Source organism: Myotis yumanensis, unplaced genomic scaffold (assembly GCF_028538775.1).
Source record: "Myotis yumanensis isolate MYYU_CA2020_CCGP unplaced genomic scaffold, mMyoYum1.0.hap1 SCAF_18, whole genome shotgun sequence".
Taxonomy (NCBI): Eukaryota; Metazoa; Chordata; class Mammalia; order Chiroptera; family Vespertilionidae; genus Myotis; species Myotis yumanensis.
The window spans coordinates 8,651,171-8,668,586 of record NW_027223769.1 but is presented as its reverse complement, the minus strand read 5'-3'; the positions used below and the strand labels follow the sequence as shown (position 1 = coordinate 8,668,586).

General features: G+C 44.6%; 1 protein-coding gene across 1 annotated transcript; it reads right to left on the bottom strand.

Moving 5' to 3' along the window:
* Positions 1–3,731: 3,731 nt before the first annotated feature.
* FAM187B (family with sequence similarity 187 member B) lies at positions 3,732–7,855 on the bottom strand. Its single transcript, XM_070398958.1, has 2 exons — positions 7,131–7,855; positions 3,732–4,209 (listed from the first exon to the last, which is right to left on the bottom strand). The coding sequence occupies exons 1-2, from the start codon at positions 7,853–7,855 to the stop codon at positions 3,822–3,824; spliced, it is 1,113 nt and encodes a 370-aa protein (XP_070255059.1). The 3' UTR covers positions 3,732–3,821.
* Between the last annotated feature and the right edge of the window lie 9,561 nt (positions 7,856–17,416).

The following is a 17,416-nucleotide window of genomic DNA, read 5'->3' as shown; positions in this document are numbered from 1 at the left end:
CCACCTCTTTCTTGTTATTTGGGCTCATCTGAAATGTCATCTCTTCAGATAAGTTGTCTGTCCCTAGCTACTGCAGCTCAATAAATATTTGTTGACTGAATAATTGAAATGGAAATGTGCGCTTGACCCCATAAAGGTTGAAGCAAAGAGCTCACAAATGCCTGTGGGCTGAATTCAGTCTGCAGATAATGTTTGATTTGGCTGGATTTATGTTTGAAAACTCTTTTGAGCCAACATGCATAAATTGGACAGTTTCACTCAAACATTTGAATTTCCAGAATTTTTTGAGACTTTCTAAGGAACCAGACCTGCATTTGTGCATGGCGCTAATCAGCAAGAACTATGGACTAGTTCCATTGTCCCTCCCCTCAACCTAGTATAATAATTCCTACATTGCAACAGCTCCCCAAGGCCTTTCCCCTTATTTTTTGTTTTCTATTTGGCTCATGGAGGCCATTGAATTAGCAACCCTGGTGTCTCAGAGTTCCCCTGAAAGCAAATATTAATAAAAAAAAAAAAGTGTCAACAAGGAGGTAGAAGGTATAAAGAACAACCAGATGGAAATTTTAGAACTAAACACAATAACCAAAGTTAAAGGTTCACTGAATGGACTGAATAGCAGAATGGAGAGGACAGAGAAAGGAGTCAGTGAACTTGAAGACAGATCAGTAAACATTCCGGAACAACAGAGAAGATTGGAGGAAAATGAACAAAGGATTAGGAACCCATGAGACAATAGCAGGCCCAAAATGTATGTCCTCAGAGTCCCAGGAGATAGAAAGGGAATGTGGGGCTAAAAAAATATAATTTGGGGAAGCAGAAAGGCAGGGGGGAAGGTGAGCTGATAATGGTGCTTTAATGAGCTGGTTGCCACAGTACCCACCTGAAGCTCAGTGTTGCTAGGGATCCTCTGAGAGAATGTGGGAAATGTTGAACATCCAGGGCTGGGGAAGCTAGATGTCTATCCTTCACTCCCATTCCTTGTGGCAAGGATTGCTTCTGGGGGCACCAACTGCCTGGTTGCTAGTGCCACACCCCAATGCCTGGCCCAGCAAGCTCCTGAGGGGAGATTAGAAGCCACTGGTGCCTACAGGAACCATCCATGTAACTGCTGAAGCTGCAAGAGCCTTCAGGGTAGGCTGAGGGGTATGAGTGGGTGTATTAGTTGCCTATTGCTGCATAACAAATTGCTACACATTTGGGAGCTTAAAGTGATACATATTCATGATTTCTCAGTTTCTGTGTGTCAGGAATCCTCTGCTCTCAAGGATCTCCCAAGGCTGCAGTCAAGGTGTTGGTCAGGCTATATTCTCATTTGGAGACTGACTGGAAAACAATCTGCCTCTGATCTCATTCAGGTGGGGTACAGAGTTTATTTCTTTGTAGCTCTGTGACTGGGACCTGGCTTTTTGCTGACTGTCATCCTCAGGTTCTAGAGGCCACTTGCAGCCCCTAGAGCAGCGGTTCTCAACCTGTGGGTTGCGACCCCTTTGGCAGTTGAACGACCCTTTCACAGGGATTGCCTAAGACCATCCTGCATATCAGATATTTACATTATGATTCATAACAGTAGCAACATTTACAGTTATGAAGTAGCAATGAAAATAATTTTATGGTTGGGTCACAACATGAGGAACTGTATTTAAAGGTCCAGAAGGTTGAGAACCACTGCCCTAGAGGCTGCCCTTAGCTCCCTGCCATGTGGGCTTCCTTAGCATGCTGCTGACGCCATCGGACTAGCCAGCCTGTCTAGCTCCAGTTGGCTAAAACAAAAGCTTATGTGGTATAACCCAATCAAGAGAGTGACATCCCAATACCTTCACCATATTCTATAACAGGGATGGGGAATGTCCGGCCCCATATAAGGCCCATGAAATAATTTGGTCTGGCCCTGCCAAGGCATTAGGGGTGAGTTAACTAAATGTTTGATCAAATATAGTAGGCTAATTTTTATGTTGGTAATTTTGTACAGCCTGAGAATCTATATATATAAAAGCCTAAGCGACTGAACGACCCAACAACTGAACGACTGGTTGACGAGTCGCTATGATGTGCACTGACCACCAGGGGGCAGACACTCAATGCAGGAGCTGCCCTCTGGTGGTCAGTGCACTCCCACAGCAGAAGCGCCACTTAGCGAGCTTACCGAGCGGTAGCAGCAGGGGCAGTGGGGCTGGGATGAGTGGAATGGCATGGGCTCTTCCGCAGTCACCTACTGCTTCATGCACTACTACATCCCTCCGGGGATGTCGGACTGGTGGGGATTGGGCTGAAACTAGCAGTCTGACATTCCCCAAGGGGTCCCGGGTTATGAGAGGACACAGGCCAGGCTGAGGGACCCTACCAGTGCACGAATCCATGGACTGGGCCTCTAGTGGTGTTATAAATATCCAAATGGCCCTCAGCAGAAAAAAGGTTCCCCACCCCTGTCCTATAAGTTAGAAGTGTCACAGATGTCCATACTGAAGGGGAGGGAATCACGCTACGGTGGGGACTCTGGGAGATGGAAACCATTAGTGCCACCTTAAGGTTCGTGTGCCACAGTGGGCACCAGCAGCTTTGGGTGTGGATTATGTGATGTTCAGTCATAGGCCTGGGCATCAGACCAGGCTTGGCTCTGGCTGCTTCACCTCTAGCCACTAAATACTAGGGGCTGCTGGGAGCCGGTAGGGGAGGGAGCTCAGATGTTGTCTTTCACTCCCATCACTGGCCCCTTCCCAACTGCAGCCTCATGGGTGGCTGTGAGGACATAATGTTTTTGAAGGGTTTGAGTTTTGACCACACTAGGGAGTCCACAATATTTGCTATTATTATCATTGTTGTTCTCTGCCTCTGGTTCCCACTGGACCCCCTTTAAGTCTCCATGAACATCCCCCATTCTACAAGACCCCTTGGTCTCTGGGCACCACGTGAAACCTTACGTGTTTTGGCAAAAGTGCCTGGTATGTGAGGGGTGAGCTCTGCTCTCTCCTCAGTGGCAGAAATCCTGCACTGGAAGCTTCAGATCTGTTCTGTAGTTGCTTCACAATGAACTATCAGGGCAATGAATTTCACAGGCATTAATATTTTATTGCTCACTCTTTCACTCTGCCAAACAGTGTATATAATTTCTGGAATAGTTAGTCCCAGTGATTTCTGTGGGCTGCCTGGACCGGGCCTGGTTCCTTGTCCTGGTGGAGGGACCTGTCTCCATTTGGGGTCTGAAGGGGCTCTCTCCACTGCAAGACAGGAAAGGTGGTGTGTGTCCCACTGTCCCAGGCCACCCCTGTGGCAGCACCTTCTGACTTGGAGAGATATAGGGAAGCTGAAAGGCCATAGGCACAGTGGGGGCAGGGTGGGGCAAGGACAGGCAAGGAAAGGCAGGACCAGTGCAGATCTGGGGGGACTGAGGTTACCACTCCCCTCCCTGTCTTAGTCCTTGTCCTTAGGAGAGTGCAGTGAGTGAGGCGATTACAGTTTACCAACCCCAGACATTCCTCCCCCAACGGCCTCATTCCACCCCTCCTTTTTCCCTTGTGAGGAATATAGGGCTTGAGCCAGGCAACCTGGGTTTGAACTAGAGCCCCCCGCCCCGCTCTGCCAATGACTAGCCAGGTAGCCTTCTTGTCTCAGTTTCTCATCTGTGGAATGGGGATTGCTAATGAGTTAACAGCAGAACCTGGAGCAGGGAAGAGTGCAGTCACTCTTCTGTGGCCACGGGTATTTGGCCCTTATGCCTTCGGAGTGTGGTGTGGGGCAGGCACAGGGCAGAGGCTCGGGAAAGGACAGTTGAGGTGACGAAGGCACAGGAGGCCAGGTCTCCTGAGCACTGCAGGCTCACTTTATTTCACCAGAAGCACCTGTTTTCTTCTTTTACTCCGTGAAGGGCAGAAGAGCTTGAGCAGCATCCCGAGCAGGCTTAGCATGGTGCCCACCAGCAGCAGCTTCAGGCCCTTGAGGAGGGAATAGCTGGTCTTCCCCTTCCAGGCCTCTCCTGCCTCTCGCTGCTGTCTAGCTTTCTCTCTCTGCAGAACCTCCACCGTATCCACATGGGGCCTGGGGTTGAATCGAGCCACGAGCTCCTGGTGCACGAAGCACTTGTAAATGGCTGGCCGGAAGACCTGCAGCCGCCTGCCCCCGGTGGCGGGGTCCAGGACGGTGCTCAGGTCCTGGCCGGAGAGCTGGCCCTGCCAGGTCAGGGACTTGCTGTCGGCTTCCCAGATGATGGGCCTGCAGAAGAGGACAAGGTCAGCGGCAGCCCCCAGGGAGGAAAGGACAAATGTCCGAGGGAGGTGGAGACAGCAGCACCTCCCCGGGGAACAGCAGACAGCACCCCCTCTGAGGAGCGCTATTGAGCAGGGAGCAAGTGGAGGGTGGGGGCAGGACGGCTGAGAGTTCTGGGAGCCCTACCCCTTACTGAGTGGGCGACTTGGCCAAAGGCTCCAGCTGTCCGAGCTTACATTTCCCCAATCTGACCCTGGGGGTAGTAATTGTACCCACCTCAGAGGTATTAGCGAGAGTGCTTGCTGGTCTAAGTGATTTGTGGCCCCTGTACCTGCTTGGCTTTGTCTCCTCCACTCTCCCCTCTCCTCTGCCCCAGCCACACTGGCCTCCTTGATGTTTCTCTGACATGCTGGACAGGGTCCTGCCTCGGGCCTTTGCTCTTAGTGCTCCCTCTGCCTGGAACGCTCCCTCAGCGCTCTTGGCTCCCTCACATACCTTCTCAGAGACACGTACCTTCTCAGAGACGCCTTCCCTAACTGCCTTATTTGAAATTTTCACCTCACCCACTCCCATTCCCCCCTCACTGCCCTTATCACCACCTTAAATACTGAATATTTTATTCATGTGATCAATTATCGCTCCATGAGGGCAGGAATCTTTTTCAGTTTTGTTTTGCACTGCATCCCAGGTACCTAGAACAGTGCTTGGTTTATAAACACACTCAGTGGTAACTGAATAGCATTGTAAGTGAATAATTTGGAAAGCAAATAAGCGATCAGGCATAAAACGCACCCATTGTGTGAGGAACAGAGGGGACACTTGGAAGACAACATTGGCAGGGCCAACAATCCTACAAGCAGTAACATCTATCAGTGTGGAGCGGTTTGTCAGACACTGTTGTGTCTTCCCAGTCATCTGTCCCCTTAGACATTACAATGAACCCATGAGGCCAGGGCCAGCAAGACCTCTGTACTGAGTTGGATAGTGAGGTTTTAATCAGACCTCAGAATGTGACCTTATTTGGAAATAGGGTCATTGCAGATGTAATTAGTTAAGACGAGGTCAGACTGCAGTACAGTGGATCCTAAATCCAATATGACTCGTGCCCTTAAAAGAAAAGAAGTGGGCTGGCCTTAGCTCAGCGGTTCCTTCTAGTCAAGCCTTTGCCAACCACTCTTGCTAGTGAGGGTGGTTTGAGACCTGTGGGCACCCTCCAGCCTTTTTCTAAAAAAAAAAGAAGAAAGAAAGAAAAGGAGAAGAGCCACAGAGACACAGGCACACGGGACTACCACCAAGGATGACAGAGGCAGAGATTGAAGTGATGCAGCTATAAACCAGGGAAGGCCCAGGATGCCAGCCACCACCAGGAGGCAGGAAGAAGCAAGGATTCTACCAGCGTCTCAGAAAGCACAAGGCTCCCTTGATTCTGGACGTCTAGCCTTCAGAATTGTGAGAGATTAAATTGCTGTTGGTTTAAGCCACCCGGTTTGTGATACTTTGTAATGGCAGACCTAGCAAACTAACACAACCCCTATCCTACAAACAGGGAAACTGAGGTCTAAAGAGACACCAGAGGCCAGAGTCACATGGCTGGAAAATGGCAGAGCTGGGACCAGAACCCAGGCCCAGCTGAGCCCAGAGCTTGAGATAAAAACCTCACACAAAGTGCCGCTCCACTTGGCTCCCTAAAGACACGGGCAATTCTTGAAGCCTCTCTTGCCTCTTCCCTCAAGTTCCCAATGACTGGCACTTGGGAAATCCTTGTCTGGCAAAGGACATGGAGTGGGTGTCCCAGTCTAGATGGGAGGAGGGATTCATAGTGCACTTTCCTGCACTTATGAACTGTGGTATTTTTTAGGGAGTAGGTATTGCTTTTATACTTAAAGGGGGAGGAAGGAGGAAGGGAGACAAAATGACAGGAGCAGGAGAAAAAAGAGAGAAATAGAAGTCACAATGGAATAAACAAGAAAGAGAAAACCAGATGGAGGTGGTGAGGCCAGATTCCACAGAGCCCATAGCTGCAGAGGCCCCAAGAGATGGCTCTCCCCTTGCAAGAGAGGGGCTGCCACTGGGGTGAGTGGGGAAGGAGGGCAAGGGGACCTCCTGGTGTGTGTGAGATTAAGGGTCTGCACTGCCACTTCCCACCACAAATCTCCTTGAGCAAGGACTGCATCCCTTCCAGCTGCAGTTCCCAACCTATCAGTGGACTTCCTTGGAGTCCAGAGCTCCTGGGGCCAGAGTGGAGGGATGGGAGAGGGTGTGGTTTGTGAAGAGAGTTTGCCCAAGGCCCATCCCCAGTGAAACCAGGAGTGGTTGTAGTTCTTATTACTGGGGTAGGGGCAGGCAGGTTGGGGTAGAGAAGGAAAATGGAGAGATTTCCCAGGGGCTCCAGGCAGGAAGACAAGAACGTGAGTGTGAGCTGCAGGAGGCAGCCCCTGAAGGGCATGCCTAGGGCACTGTCCTGTCCTCTGGAGCCTGCTGACCCTCCCAGATGAGTCAGAGGCCTCAGAGCCCCACAGCGTCCCAGGCTTCCCCCAGTACAGCCCCTCCACTGGCCTGGGCTTCTCCCATCCCCACCTTGACCACTCGGCTGCGTTGCTGCTGGGCCGGTGGCTTCCTGAGGGCAGGAACTCTGAAGACGACCATGTCCACAGCACTGTCCAGCACAGGGCCAGGCACAGTCAGTCAAGCCCTCCCTGAGTGTTAGATGCTCTTCTGGCTGTGTGAAGCAATAGTGTATGGGCACCAGGGGGTTCTTACCAAAGGAATATCTGAAGAAGCCAGTGCAGAGACTGTGGGGCTGACCCATGTAGGGAACCCGCCCCCCTCCCCCCACCCCCTTGTCTGCATGGATTAACCATGAAGGTTCCCAGACTGAGAGAGCCTGGCTAGGGGCCAAGGGCAGGGCTGGTGTGCACTTCCATTACCTATAGATGGATCCTAAGAAGCAGGTGAGCCATGCAGATCCTGACTCCTCACTGAGCTCGAAGTTGTCAAAAGCAATGTCAAAAGCAATGTTCGTCGTATTTGATGTTTCACACTGGACATGGCAGGCTTCTATCTGCATCTCAGGTCGCATGCGGCTGGTCCACAGCCTAGCATTTCCCAGGTAGAGCAAGCAGGGGACGGAGTTCCCCAGAGGCTCCTGGATGTAGCAATACCCCAGGCGTTTGTGCTCACCGGGCTCGCCACAGCGGTTACAGTCCTGCCAGGGCTCCCAGTGGGTGAAGATGATCTCCTTGCTGCCCAGACTCAGGGTCTCATTCTGCAAAGGCTTCTGGCCCAGGTCTCTATGTGTAATGTGCAGGGTGCTAATGTCCTGGAAGTCAATCTCATACTGCACCACTTGGATGTCTTTCTTGTCCCGACAGCTGTATAAACCCGTCTGGGATGGCAATGGACTTCTAATGAGAATGCTGCCTTCAGACATTGCTTCTATGTTTGAAACACTGAGGGGGTGGATGGACCAGTTGGTCCCATCTTGTAGGAAGTAGTAGTACCACTGTGCCCCAGAGGCGTTGCAGTACAGAGAGACATCATTGTTGGAAAGTAGGGCTCGTTGGCATCGCTTGCTATGGGGACAGCTGATGGGAACATAGAAACCCAGCAGTGGGACAGCAAAGCTGAGCAGCAGCCACAGGGTGGTCATCATGGTGGACTGGGACTGTGGCAGTGGGCCGGCCACCACCCTGGACATTGTGAGGTCACTCATGAAGCTCAGGCTTCAACCCCGGGCAGCAGAATGAACTGGAGTACACCCCATGGGTGTGTAAGGTCACAATCCCTATTTGTTTTGTGACAAATGAACAGCCCTATTTAATTTCTCTCCCAAGCCCTCTGCTTTGCTTGGGTAGGAGGAAGCTCAATTTGTCTATTCAGGATTTTCACTACCACCCCCGTGCTTTGGCATTAAAGTGTCACATGTAAACACTCAACACGTTTTCCCTGAACACCTACTATGTTCTGGGCATACTTCTTAGTACTGGTGATGGAGAGATGAATAAATCCACTGGTTACCATTCTGACCTCCTACCTCTCCAGCCCTCCAGCCATGTTGGCCTCCCTGCTGTCCCCTGAACACAAAGCATAGGGCTCCTGGCTCAGGACCTTTGCACATGCTAGTCTCTGGCTCTTCCCACAGATATCTGCATCACTCAATTCATTTTAGCTCTTATTTCTTGCCACTTAATTATTTTTTATTTTTCAGTTACAGTTGACATACAATATTATATTTGTTTCAGGTGTATACCCCAGTGATTTGAAATTATATAACTTACCAAGTGATCATCCCAATAAATCTTGTACCTTCTGGCACCATACATAGTTATTAGAATACTAGAGGCCCGGTGCACAAATTCGTGCACCAGTGGGGTCCCCCCCCACACACACACAAAGCACAAAAATGCAAAAAAAGTGGCACCAAATAGACTGTGAAAAGGACACTTATTAATAGTATGAGAGCTAAAACAAGAAGGCAGAGTGTCAACTTGTTCAGCCTCAGTTGGGAATGTGTATTGTTAGGTGACTCAATGTTTTTTACCACTCTGTGCATGTCTGTAAATGACTGTGAAAACTGTGGGCATTGATTTGGGTGTTACAAATAAATTTTAGCAAGTAGGTGAATTCACAAGTATGGAATCATCAACTAATGCAAACTGACTATATTAATAGCTAAAGGAAAAACTGAGCAGGGAAATCGTGATAGAAAGTAAACCAGTGGTTTTCAACCTTGGCTGCATATTAGAATCACCTGGGAATCTTTTTAAAATCCTGATTTCTGGGCCTCATTAGAATCACCCCAAAGATTCCCAGGTGATTCTAATGTGCAGCCAAGGTTGAGAACCACTGATTAGTAAATAATGCTGGCGTGTGGGTGTGAGCTCTCTGGGAGCACTCTCAGAGAAGGTTAAGTTTCATAAACACCTGAATAAATTGAGATAAAGAGCCATGTGGACATTTGAAGAAAGACTATTCCTAGGAGAGGGCTAGACCCTGACATGGCTGTCTGGTTAAAGGGTGGAGGCCCGAGTAACTGGAGGATTAGATAAGGGGCGAGTGGTGTGTGGGTAAGGTCAGAGTTCATTGAGTCTTTGCTAACACATCCTGCCTTCCTCTTTACCTGGCTTCTTAGTTAATGCCCCTGCCCCATGTGGGGACCTCTAAAGGTTGTATTTGGCATAAGCTTTATGCTTACGCTCCGAAACTGTTGCTTTTATGGCATAATGCTGCCAACACCACCTCAGGAGTGATATCCTCTCTGTTCGCACATCTCCTCTGCTCTCAGACCTGCTAGTGTACAAAACTATCTGGATTTTTTCTGTCCTCTTCCCAGGACTGTATAAAGTCCCTCTATCTAAGCCACATTAACATCTATACTATTGCTTCCCCTCTGCCTCCCTCCCTCTCTTTTTGGCTTTCTCCTCAGCCCAGGGAATCTTTTCTAAACAGGTAAGCAGGGGTATCGGGAGACTGTGAGAAAGCCCACTTCTAGTTTTCATTTTAACTAGGTGAGATGTCACAAACTGGCTGAAAAAAAATGTTTTAATTGGCCTCATAAGGTGTTTTTAGAATATTTAAATCAATGACCAACATGTAAAATTCAAGAGCTATCATATAAGAATCCAGATTCCCTGCTATTCATCTTTTTTTTCCCCAAAATATATTTTATTGACTTTTTTTTTTTTTTTTTTTTACAGAGGAAGGGAGAGGGATAGAGTTAGAAACATTGACGAGAGAGAAACATTGATCAGCTGCCTCCTGCACACCCCTCACTGGGGATGTGCCCGCAACCAAGGTACATGCCCTTGCCCAGAATTGAACCCGGGACCCCTCAGTCCGCAGGCTGACGCTCTGTCCACTAAGCCAAACCGGTTAGGGCATTCCCTGCTATTCTTTAAATAAGTAGGTGATATTTCTGCTTACTGCTATAATTGAGTAGCTTAGGTCATAATAACCCTCTTGATAACAAGAGTAGACTTTAAGATAACATGATTAATATGTCTAAGAGATGACAAAATGATGATTTTGAATCTACATAAGAGAATCAAAAGAAAATACTAGAATTAAAAAATTAAGAATTCACTAGAAAGGGTAACAATATATTAGATACAACAGAAGAGATAATTAAGAAAATGACTTTAAACAATAAAGAATTTAAATTTTTTTTAAAAAGAAAGAAAATGAAAGAGGGTCCACAGAAAAATATCTATACTGCAGCATGCAAAGGTAGAAAAAATACAGGAAAAAGTGTAAGAGACTGATGAGACAAGTTCATAAAATGTTCTCTATGACCAAAGTCCATAGTTTGGTACTTATATTTTCTTCTATGTAACTTATTGTTTTGGGTCTTATATTTAGGTCTTTGATCCATTTTGAATTAGTTTTTGAACATGGGACAAATTGTAATCCAGTTTCACTTATTTGCATGTAGCTTTCCAGTTTTCCCAGCACCATTTATTTTTACTTTTAAAAATATTGTTATTGAGGAAGGGAGAGGGAGAGAGAGAGACAGAAACATCAATGATGAGAGAGAACCACCAATTGGCATGTGCTCTTGACCAGAATTGAACCTGGGACCCTTCAGTCTGCAGGCTGACGCTCTATCCACTGAGCCAAAACATCTAGGGCAGGGGTCCTCAAACTACGGCCTGCAGGCCACATGCAAATACAAATATTGTATTTGTTCCTGTTTTGTTTTTTTACTTCAAAATAAGATATGTGCAGTGTGCATAGGAATTTGTTCATAGTTTTTTTTAAACCATAGTCCGGCCCTCCAACGGTCTGAGGGACAGTGAACTGGCCCCCTGTTTAAAAAGTATGAGGACCCCTGATCTAGGGCCTCAGCACCATTTATTGAAGAGATTATCTTTACTTCATTGTGTGTTTCTGGCTCCTTTGTTGAAAATTACCTGTCCATATACATATGGTTTTATAGCTGGACTCTATTTTATTTCATTGATCTGTGTGTCTGGTTCTCTGCCAATACCATGCTGTTTTGATTATCGTAGCTCTGCAGTATAATTTGAAGGCAGGTAGCGTGATACCTCCAGCTTCGTTCTTTTCCTCAGGATTGTTTTGGCTACTTGGGGTCTTTTGTGGTTTCATACAAATCTGATGATTTTTTTTATTTATTTTTTATTTTTTTATTTTTCGGTAAAGTATTACAAAGGGTATTACATAAGTGTCCTTTTTTCCCCCCCGCCCTTGATTTTTAAAAAAAATGACACTGGGATTTTGATGGGGATTGTATAAATCTGTATATTGCTTTGGGTAATATGGCCATTTTAACTATGTTGATTCTTCCAATCCATGAACACGGGATATTTTTACATTTTTTGTGTGTCTTTTTCAATCTCTTTGTGATTGAATCTCTTTCAGTGCTTTGTGATTTTCAGTATATAGGTCTTTCATGTTCTTTGTTAAGTTTATTCCTAGGTATTTTATTCTTTTGGTTGCAATTGCAAAAGGAATTATTTTTTTCTTTATTTCCCCTGAAGTTTTGTTATTAGTATACAGGAAGGCAATGGATTTTTGCACATTGATTTTGTATCCTGCAACTTTACTGTGTTTGTTAATTGTTTCTAATAGTGTTTTGGTGGGGTCTTTAGGGTTTTCTATATACAGAATCATGTCATACACAAAAAGTGACAGTTTGACTTCTTCCTTCCCTATTTGGATGCCTTTTATTTCTTCCTCTTGCCTTATTGCTCTGGCTAGGGCTTCCAGTGCTATGTTGAATAGAGTGGTGAGTGAATATCCTTGTCCTGTTCCTGATTTTAGACAGAAAGCTTTCAGTTTTTCACCACTGAGTATGATATTAGCTGAAGGTTTATAATAGACTAGAGGCCTGGTGTACAAAATTCATGCACAGGTAGGGTCTCTAGGCCTGGCTGGTGATCAGGGCTGATTGGGGCCTTCTGGCTGCCGGCTGGGGCCTTCCTTCTTTCCGCGCCGCCCCTTGGTGGTCAGTGCACGTCATAGAGAGTGATAGAACTCCCAGTCTCCTGGTCGAACTCCCGCAGGGACACTTTGCATATTGATTTGCATATGTTGAACCATCCTTGTGCCCCTGGAATGAACCCCACTTGATCGTGATGTATTATTTTTGGATGTACTGTTGTATTTGATTTGCTAGTATTTTGTTTAGGATTTTTGCACCTGTATTAATTAGAGATAGTGGTCTGTAGTTTTATTTTTTTGTGTTATCTTTGCCAAGTTTTGGTATCAGGGTTATACTGGCTTCATAGAATGTGTTAGGAAGTACTGCCTCTTGTGGGGGGGCCCTGTCTAGAGTGTTCAAAGACATTCTGAGTGTGGGAATCCTAATCAGGATGTTACTATACGCAGGTGCAAAAGCAAGGACGCAGTAAGCTATATACTGTGCAGGCATGCCTTTCTGTTGCCCAAATACTGAGGTCACTATTTGGCATAAAGCCTCTCTTGTTTGGGCTTTTTTGAGCTTGTATATAAGTTGCCACTGACCAGCCAGTGAGAGGCTAATGTTATGTGAGGCTGCTTAGTCGGGCTACTGTGTTTATATAGCTTCTATGTTGGTGGCTATGTTGTGGGGAAGATGTATTACTGACCAGCTGGTGCTGGCTATTTTCACTAGGATGGCTCCAGTATTTGCTACTGTATTAGCAAGGACTACTTTACTAGACTGCTTTGTCTAATAGCTCCTTAGTAGCAATGGCTACTTGGGCTACAATAAAGATTCTCTTACATGCCCATGACTTCTCATGTCTTCTCTGTCTTCAATCCAATAGGAAGATATAATGATCCTATGTTTACACAAACCTAAAAAAGTATAAAGCAACACCTGAAAGTACTAAATGTTGAAATAGACAAATCCACAGTGGAACATGGAAACAAAAATTTAGTAGAGAAATAGAAGATTTGGACCATACGATATAGACTTGACCTAATTCATATACAGGATGGGGCAAAAGTATGTTTACAGTTGTGAGTACATGAAACACAGAGTTTATTCTTATATTATTATTTATAAACTATTGTATTATTTTCCATATGAACAACTATAAAACTGCTTTTCCCCCACTCTGTACAAGGAACAGTGCACTCAAATTTAGAACATATGTTCTTTTCATATTCACATGAAATATTTGTCAGAACTGACTATATTTTAGGTCATTATTGTTAAAGGAATTGAATTGCATTTTTAACATTTGGAATTAATCTGGGCACATAAGACAAAAAGATAAGAACATTACCATATATTTGAAAATTATATAATGAAATGTCTAAATAACCAATGAGTCAAAAGTGAAATCATAATTGAAAATAAAAACTATTTTTAATTGACTGGAGATGAAAATATAACTTATCAAAACTTGTGAGATGCAAGTAAGTTGTGCTTAGGGGAAAATTTATGGTCTGATTTCATATTTTGGAGGGAAAAAAATAAAACTAGAGATCTAACCAATCTCAAATATCAGAAATCAATTAGATAAAAAACAAAAAAAGTGCAATAAAAAAATTAAAAAGTCAATTCTTTAAAAAGGTGAATGATATTGATAAAGCCCTAGCAAGATTGATTAAGAAAAAAGAGAAAGGACCTACATAATGAATATCAGTAATGAAAAATGAGACATTACTACAGATCTTAGAAGAATATTACAAACAAATTTTGGGCAAAACTTCTGAAAATTTAGATGAAATGGATAAATGTATTAAATAAATAAACATTGGCACACAAAAAAAGTATCTGAAGGATTTTACATTTACTATTAAAGAAATTTAATCTGAAAGTTAAAAACATTATACCCATAGAGATCCAAGATGGCAGCAGAGTGGGTGGAAGTTACATTCACCTCCTCCCAGGACCAAACTGGAATTACAACTAAATTATAGAACAATCATCCTGAATAACCAACTGAAGACTAGCTGAAGAGAAGTCTTATAATCAAGGATTTACAGAAGAAGCCACATTGAGACTGGTAGGAAGGGAAGAGATGTGAAAAGGTCTGTCCTCATTCCTATAGGTGGCAGCTGAGGTTTGAAGGGATATCTCAGCTGCAAATTTCTGAGAAGTTTGGGGTTTAAACCCTAAGCCAGGCTCCTAAGCCTAGAGCACCAGAGCTGGGAGGAGACCACATAACATCTGGCTGTGAAAAGCAGCAAGGTTTTTGTACACAGAGAGTACAAAGGGTCTGCTAAAGACACAGGCACCCTCATAAAGGGCCAACACACAAAATTTTGTTCACAGCCACTCAACCTGAACTCCAGCAGAGGGAGGGTGAAGCAGACTAGAGTTGCGTGAATAGAGTCTGGGGTTCGTGGCTCTGGGAGGCAGTTGAAGGGAAAGCCATCAGGATCCCTGTGCAGAGTCATTGTCCCATACAACAGATTCCGTCTTGTTTGGGTGGAACTCCCTTCCATGCAAGCATCAGCTTAGGGGAAAGCAAAAGCCCCACCTTCTGCTCTCCCTCTTGCCCCACCCAGTGGACCTATGTCCTGCTGATGAGTACAGACTCTTTCAGTGACTGAGCCTAATAGGCAGCTGACAGGTGGAGGCAGATCTCATTGGGGTGCCTTGGGACTTTTGCTGACCTGTCACCAGGCCTGGTGCTAGTAAAAGCTGGTCTTGTTGTGCAGCTTGGTCCTTCCCTCACAACCAGGCCCAGCCGAGGCAGCCACAAAATGTAGATTGCAAGTAGCTCCAAACAGGCTGCCAAGGGCCCATCACAGGTAGTGTCTTACACTGGCCTGTACCAAAATTGCTCCCAAGAGGCCCAGAACCAACATGCTCAGTGGCCAGCTTCAGACAACATCAGAGGAGGATCCAATAAGATTCATAGACAGCATGCCCAAAGGGAGATCTTGGCAGGCACCAAACCCTGCTGAGGAAAATTTACCTTCATGTGGTTAGCACCTACACAGCAGTTGCATACTGTGGTTAGAGTTGAGTCTCACAGTCAGCCAGCCTGAGAGTCAATCCCATGAATGACTAGGCCAATAGCAATCAAGACTCAATTACAATAGGAGGGCTCACACAAAGGACATTCCTATAGCACCCAGCTCAGGTGATCAATGAGCCTGTACCACTGGACCCCACTATACACCTACTACATAAGAACAACCAGCAAAAACTAAGAGTCATAGCAATTCTACCTCATGCATAGAAACAAACACAAAGAGGCAGCTAAAATGGTAGACAAAGAAACAGGCCCCAAATAAAAGAATAGGAGAAATCTTCAGAAGAAGAGCTAAATTAAATGGAGGAAAATAACTTATCAGATATAGAGTTCAAAGTAATGGTTATAAGGATGCTCAACAGCATGAAAAAGGATACAGAAATGAAAAAAAGAACCAATCAAAAGTGAGGAGTACAATATATGAAATGAAGAACACACTGGAAGGAATAAAAAGTAGTTTGGCTAAAGCAGTGGATTGAATTGTGGATTTAGAAGAAAGGGTAGAAAAAAACACCCAATCAGATCAGCAAAAAGAAAAAAGAATTTTAAAAAGTGAGGATAGTTTAAGGGACATTTGGGACAACATGAAGCATAACTTCTGCATCATAGGAGTACCAGAAGGAGAATAGAGAGAGCAAGGAATTGAGAACCTATTTGAAGAAATAATGACTGAAAACTTCCCTAACCTGGTGAAGCATGTTACTTAGCCTCCATGTTACTTAGTAACAGGTTCAGGAATCACAGAGAACCCCAAACAAATGGACCCAAAGAGGCCCACACCAAGACACATCATAATTAAAAATGACAAAGGTCAAAGACAAAAATCTTAAAAGCAACCAGAGAAAAGCAATTAGTTACCTACAAAGGAGCTCCCATAAGGCTGTCAGCAGATTTATCAACAGAAAATGTTGCAGGACACAAGGGATTGGCATGAAATATTCAAAGTGATGAAAAGAAAAGACCTACAATGAAGACTACACAATCCAGCAAGGCTATCATTTAAAATTGAAGTCAAAATAAAGAGCGTCCCAGACTCCCTGTGCCCCCCCTGCCCTCCGCCCCTCCCACACACAAACACAAAGCTAAAGGAGTTCATTACCACAAAACAAGTATTGCAAGACATGTTAAAGGGCCTGCTTGAAGAAGAAGAAGAAGAAGAAGAAGAAGAAGAAGAAGAAGAAGAAGAAGAAGAAGAAGAGGAGGAGGAGGAGGAGGAGGAGGAGAAGGAGGAGGGGGAGGAAGAAGAAGAAGACGACGACTAAGGAACATAGCTAAAGGAATAAAATGGCTAGGGTGGATGAATAATGATAAAAAAAATAAAGAAAAGAATAAAATGGCAACAAATAAGTACTTATCAATCATCATTTTAAATGTAGATGGCTTAAATGCTCCAATCAAAATATACAGGGTAGCTGAATGAATAAGAAAATAAGACTCTTGCCTGGCTGGAGTGGCTCAGTGGTTGAGCGTCGACCTATGAACCAGGAGGTGACAATTCGATTCCCAGTCAGGGCACATTCACTGGGTTGCACACTGATCTCCAGTGTGGGGCATGCAGGAGGAAGCTGATAAATGATTCTCCCTCATCATTGATGTTTCTATCTCTCTCTCCCTCTATCTTCCTTTCTGAAATCAATAAAAATACATTTAAAAAAGAAAACAAGACCCATTTATATGCTGTCAACAGACCCACTTCAGAACAAAAGATACATACAGACTAAAAGTAAAGGAATGGAAAAAAGATATTTCATGCAAATGGAAATTTTTTAAAAAGCCAGGGTAGCAATACTTATATCTGACAAAGTAGACCTTAAAACCAAAAATATAGTAAGAGACAGAAAAGGACACTACATAATGATAAAGGGGGCAATCCAATAAGAGAATATAACCCTTGTAAGCATTTCTGCAATCAACATAAAAGCAACTAAATATGTAAAGGAAATCTTCAGGGAGAGATTGGCAGTGATATAAATATAGTATGGGATTTGAACACCTCATTGACATCAATGGAGAGACCTCTCAGACAGAAAATCAACAAGGAAATGGCAGCCATGAATGACACACTAGATCAGATTAATTCAATTGTTATCTTCAGAGCGTTTCACCTGAAGCAGCAGAATATACATTTTTTTCAAGTGCACATGGAACATTTCCTAGGATAGACCACATATTAGGATACAAAACAAGTCTCAATAAATTTAAGAAGATTGAAATCATATCAAGCACCTTCCCTGATGATAATGGTATAAAATTGAAAATCAATATAAAAAAAAAAACAA

Excerpts from the sequence above, each read along its gene's own strand:
- FAM187B (XM_070398958.1), bottom strand. The coding sequence starts at position 7,855 with ATGATGACCACCCTGTGGCTGCTGCTCAGCTTTGCTGTCCCACTGCTG. Across the intron at positions 4,210-7,130 it reads TTCTTAGGATCCATCTATAG|GCCCATCATCTGGGAAGCCG; the intron begins GTAATGGAAGTG and ends CCTCTTCTGCAG.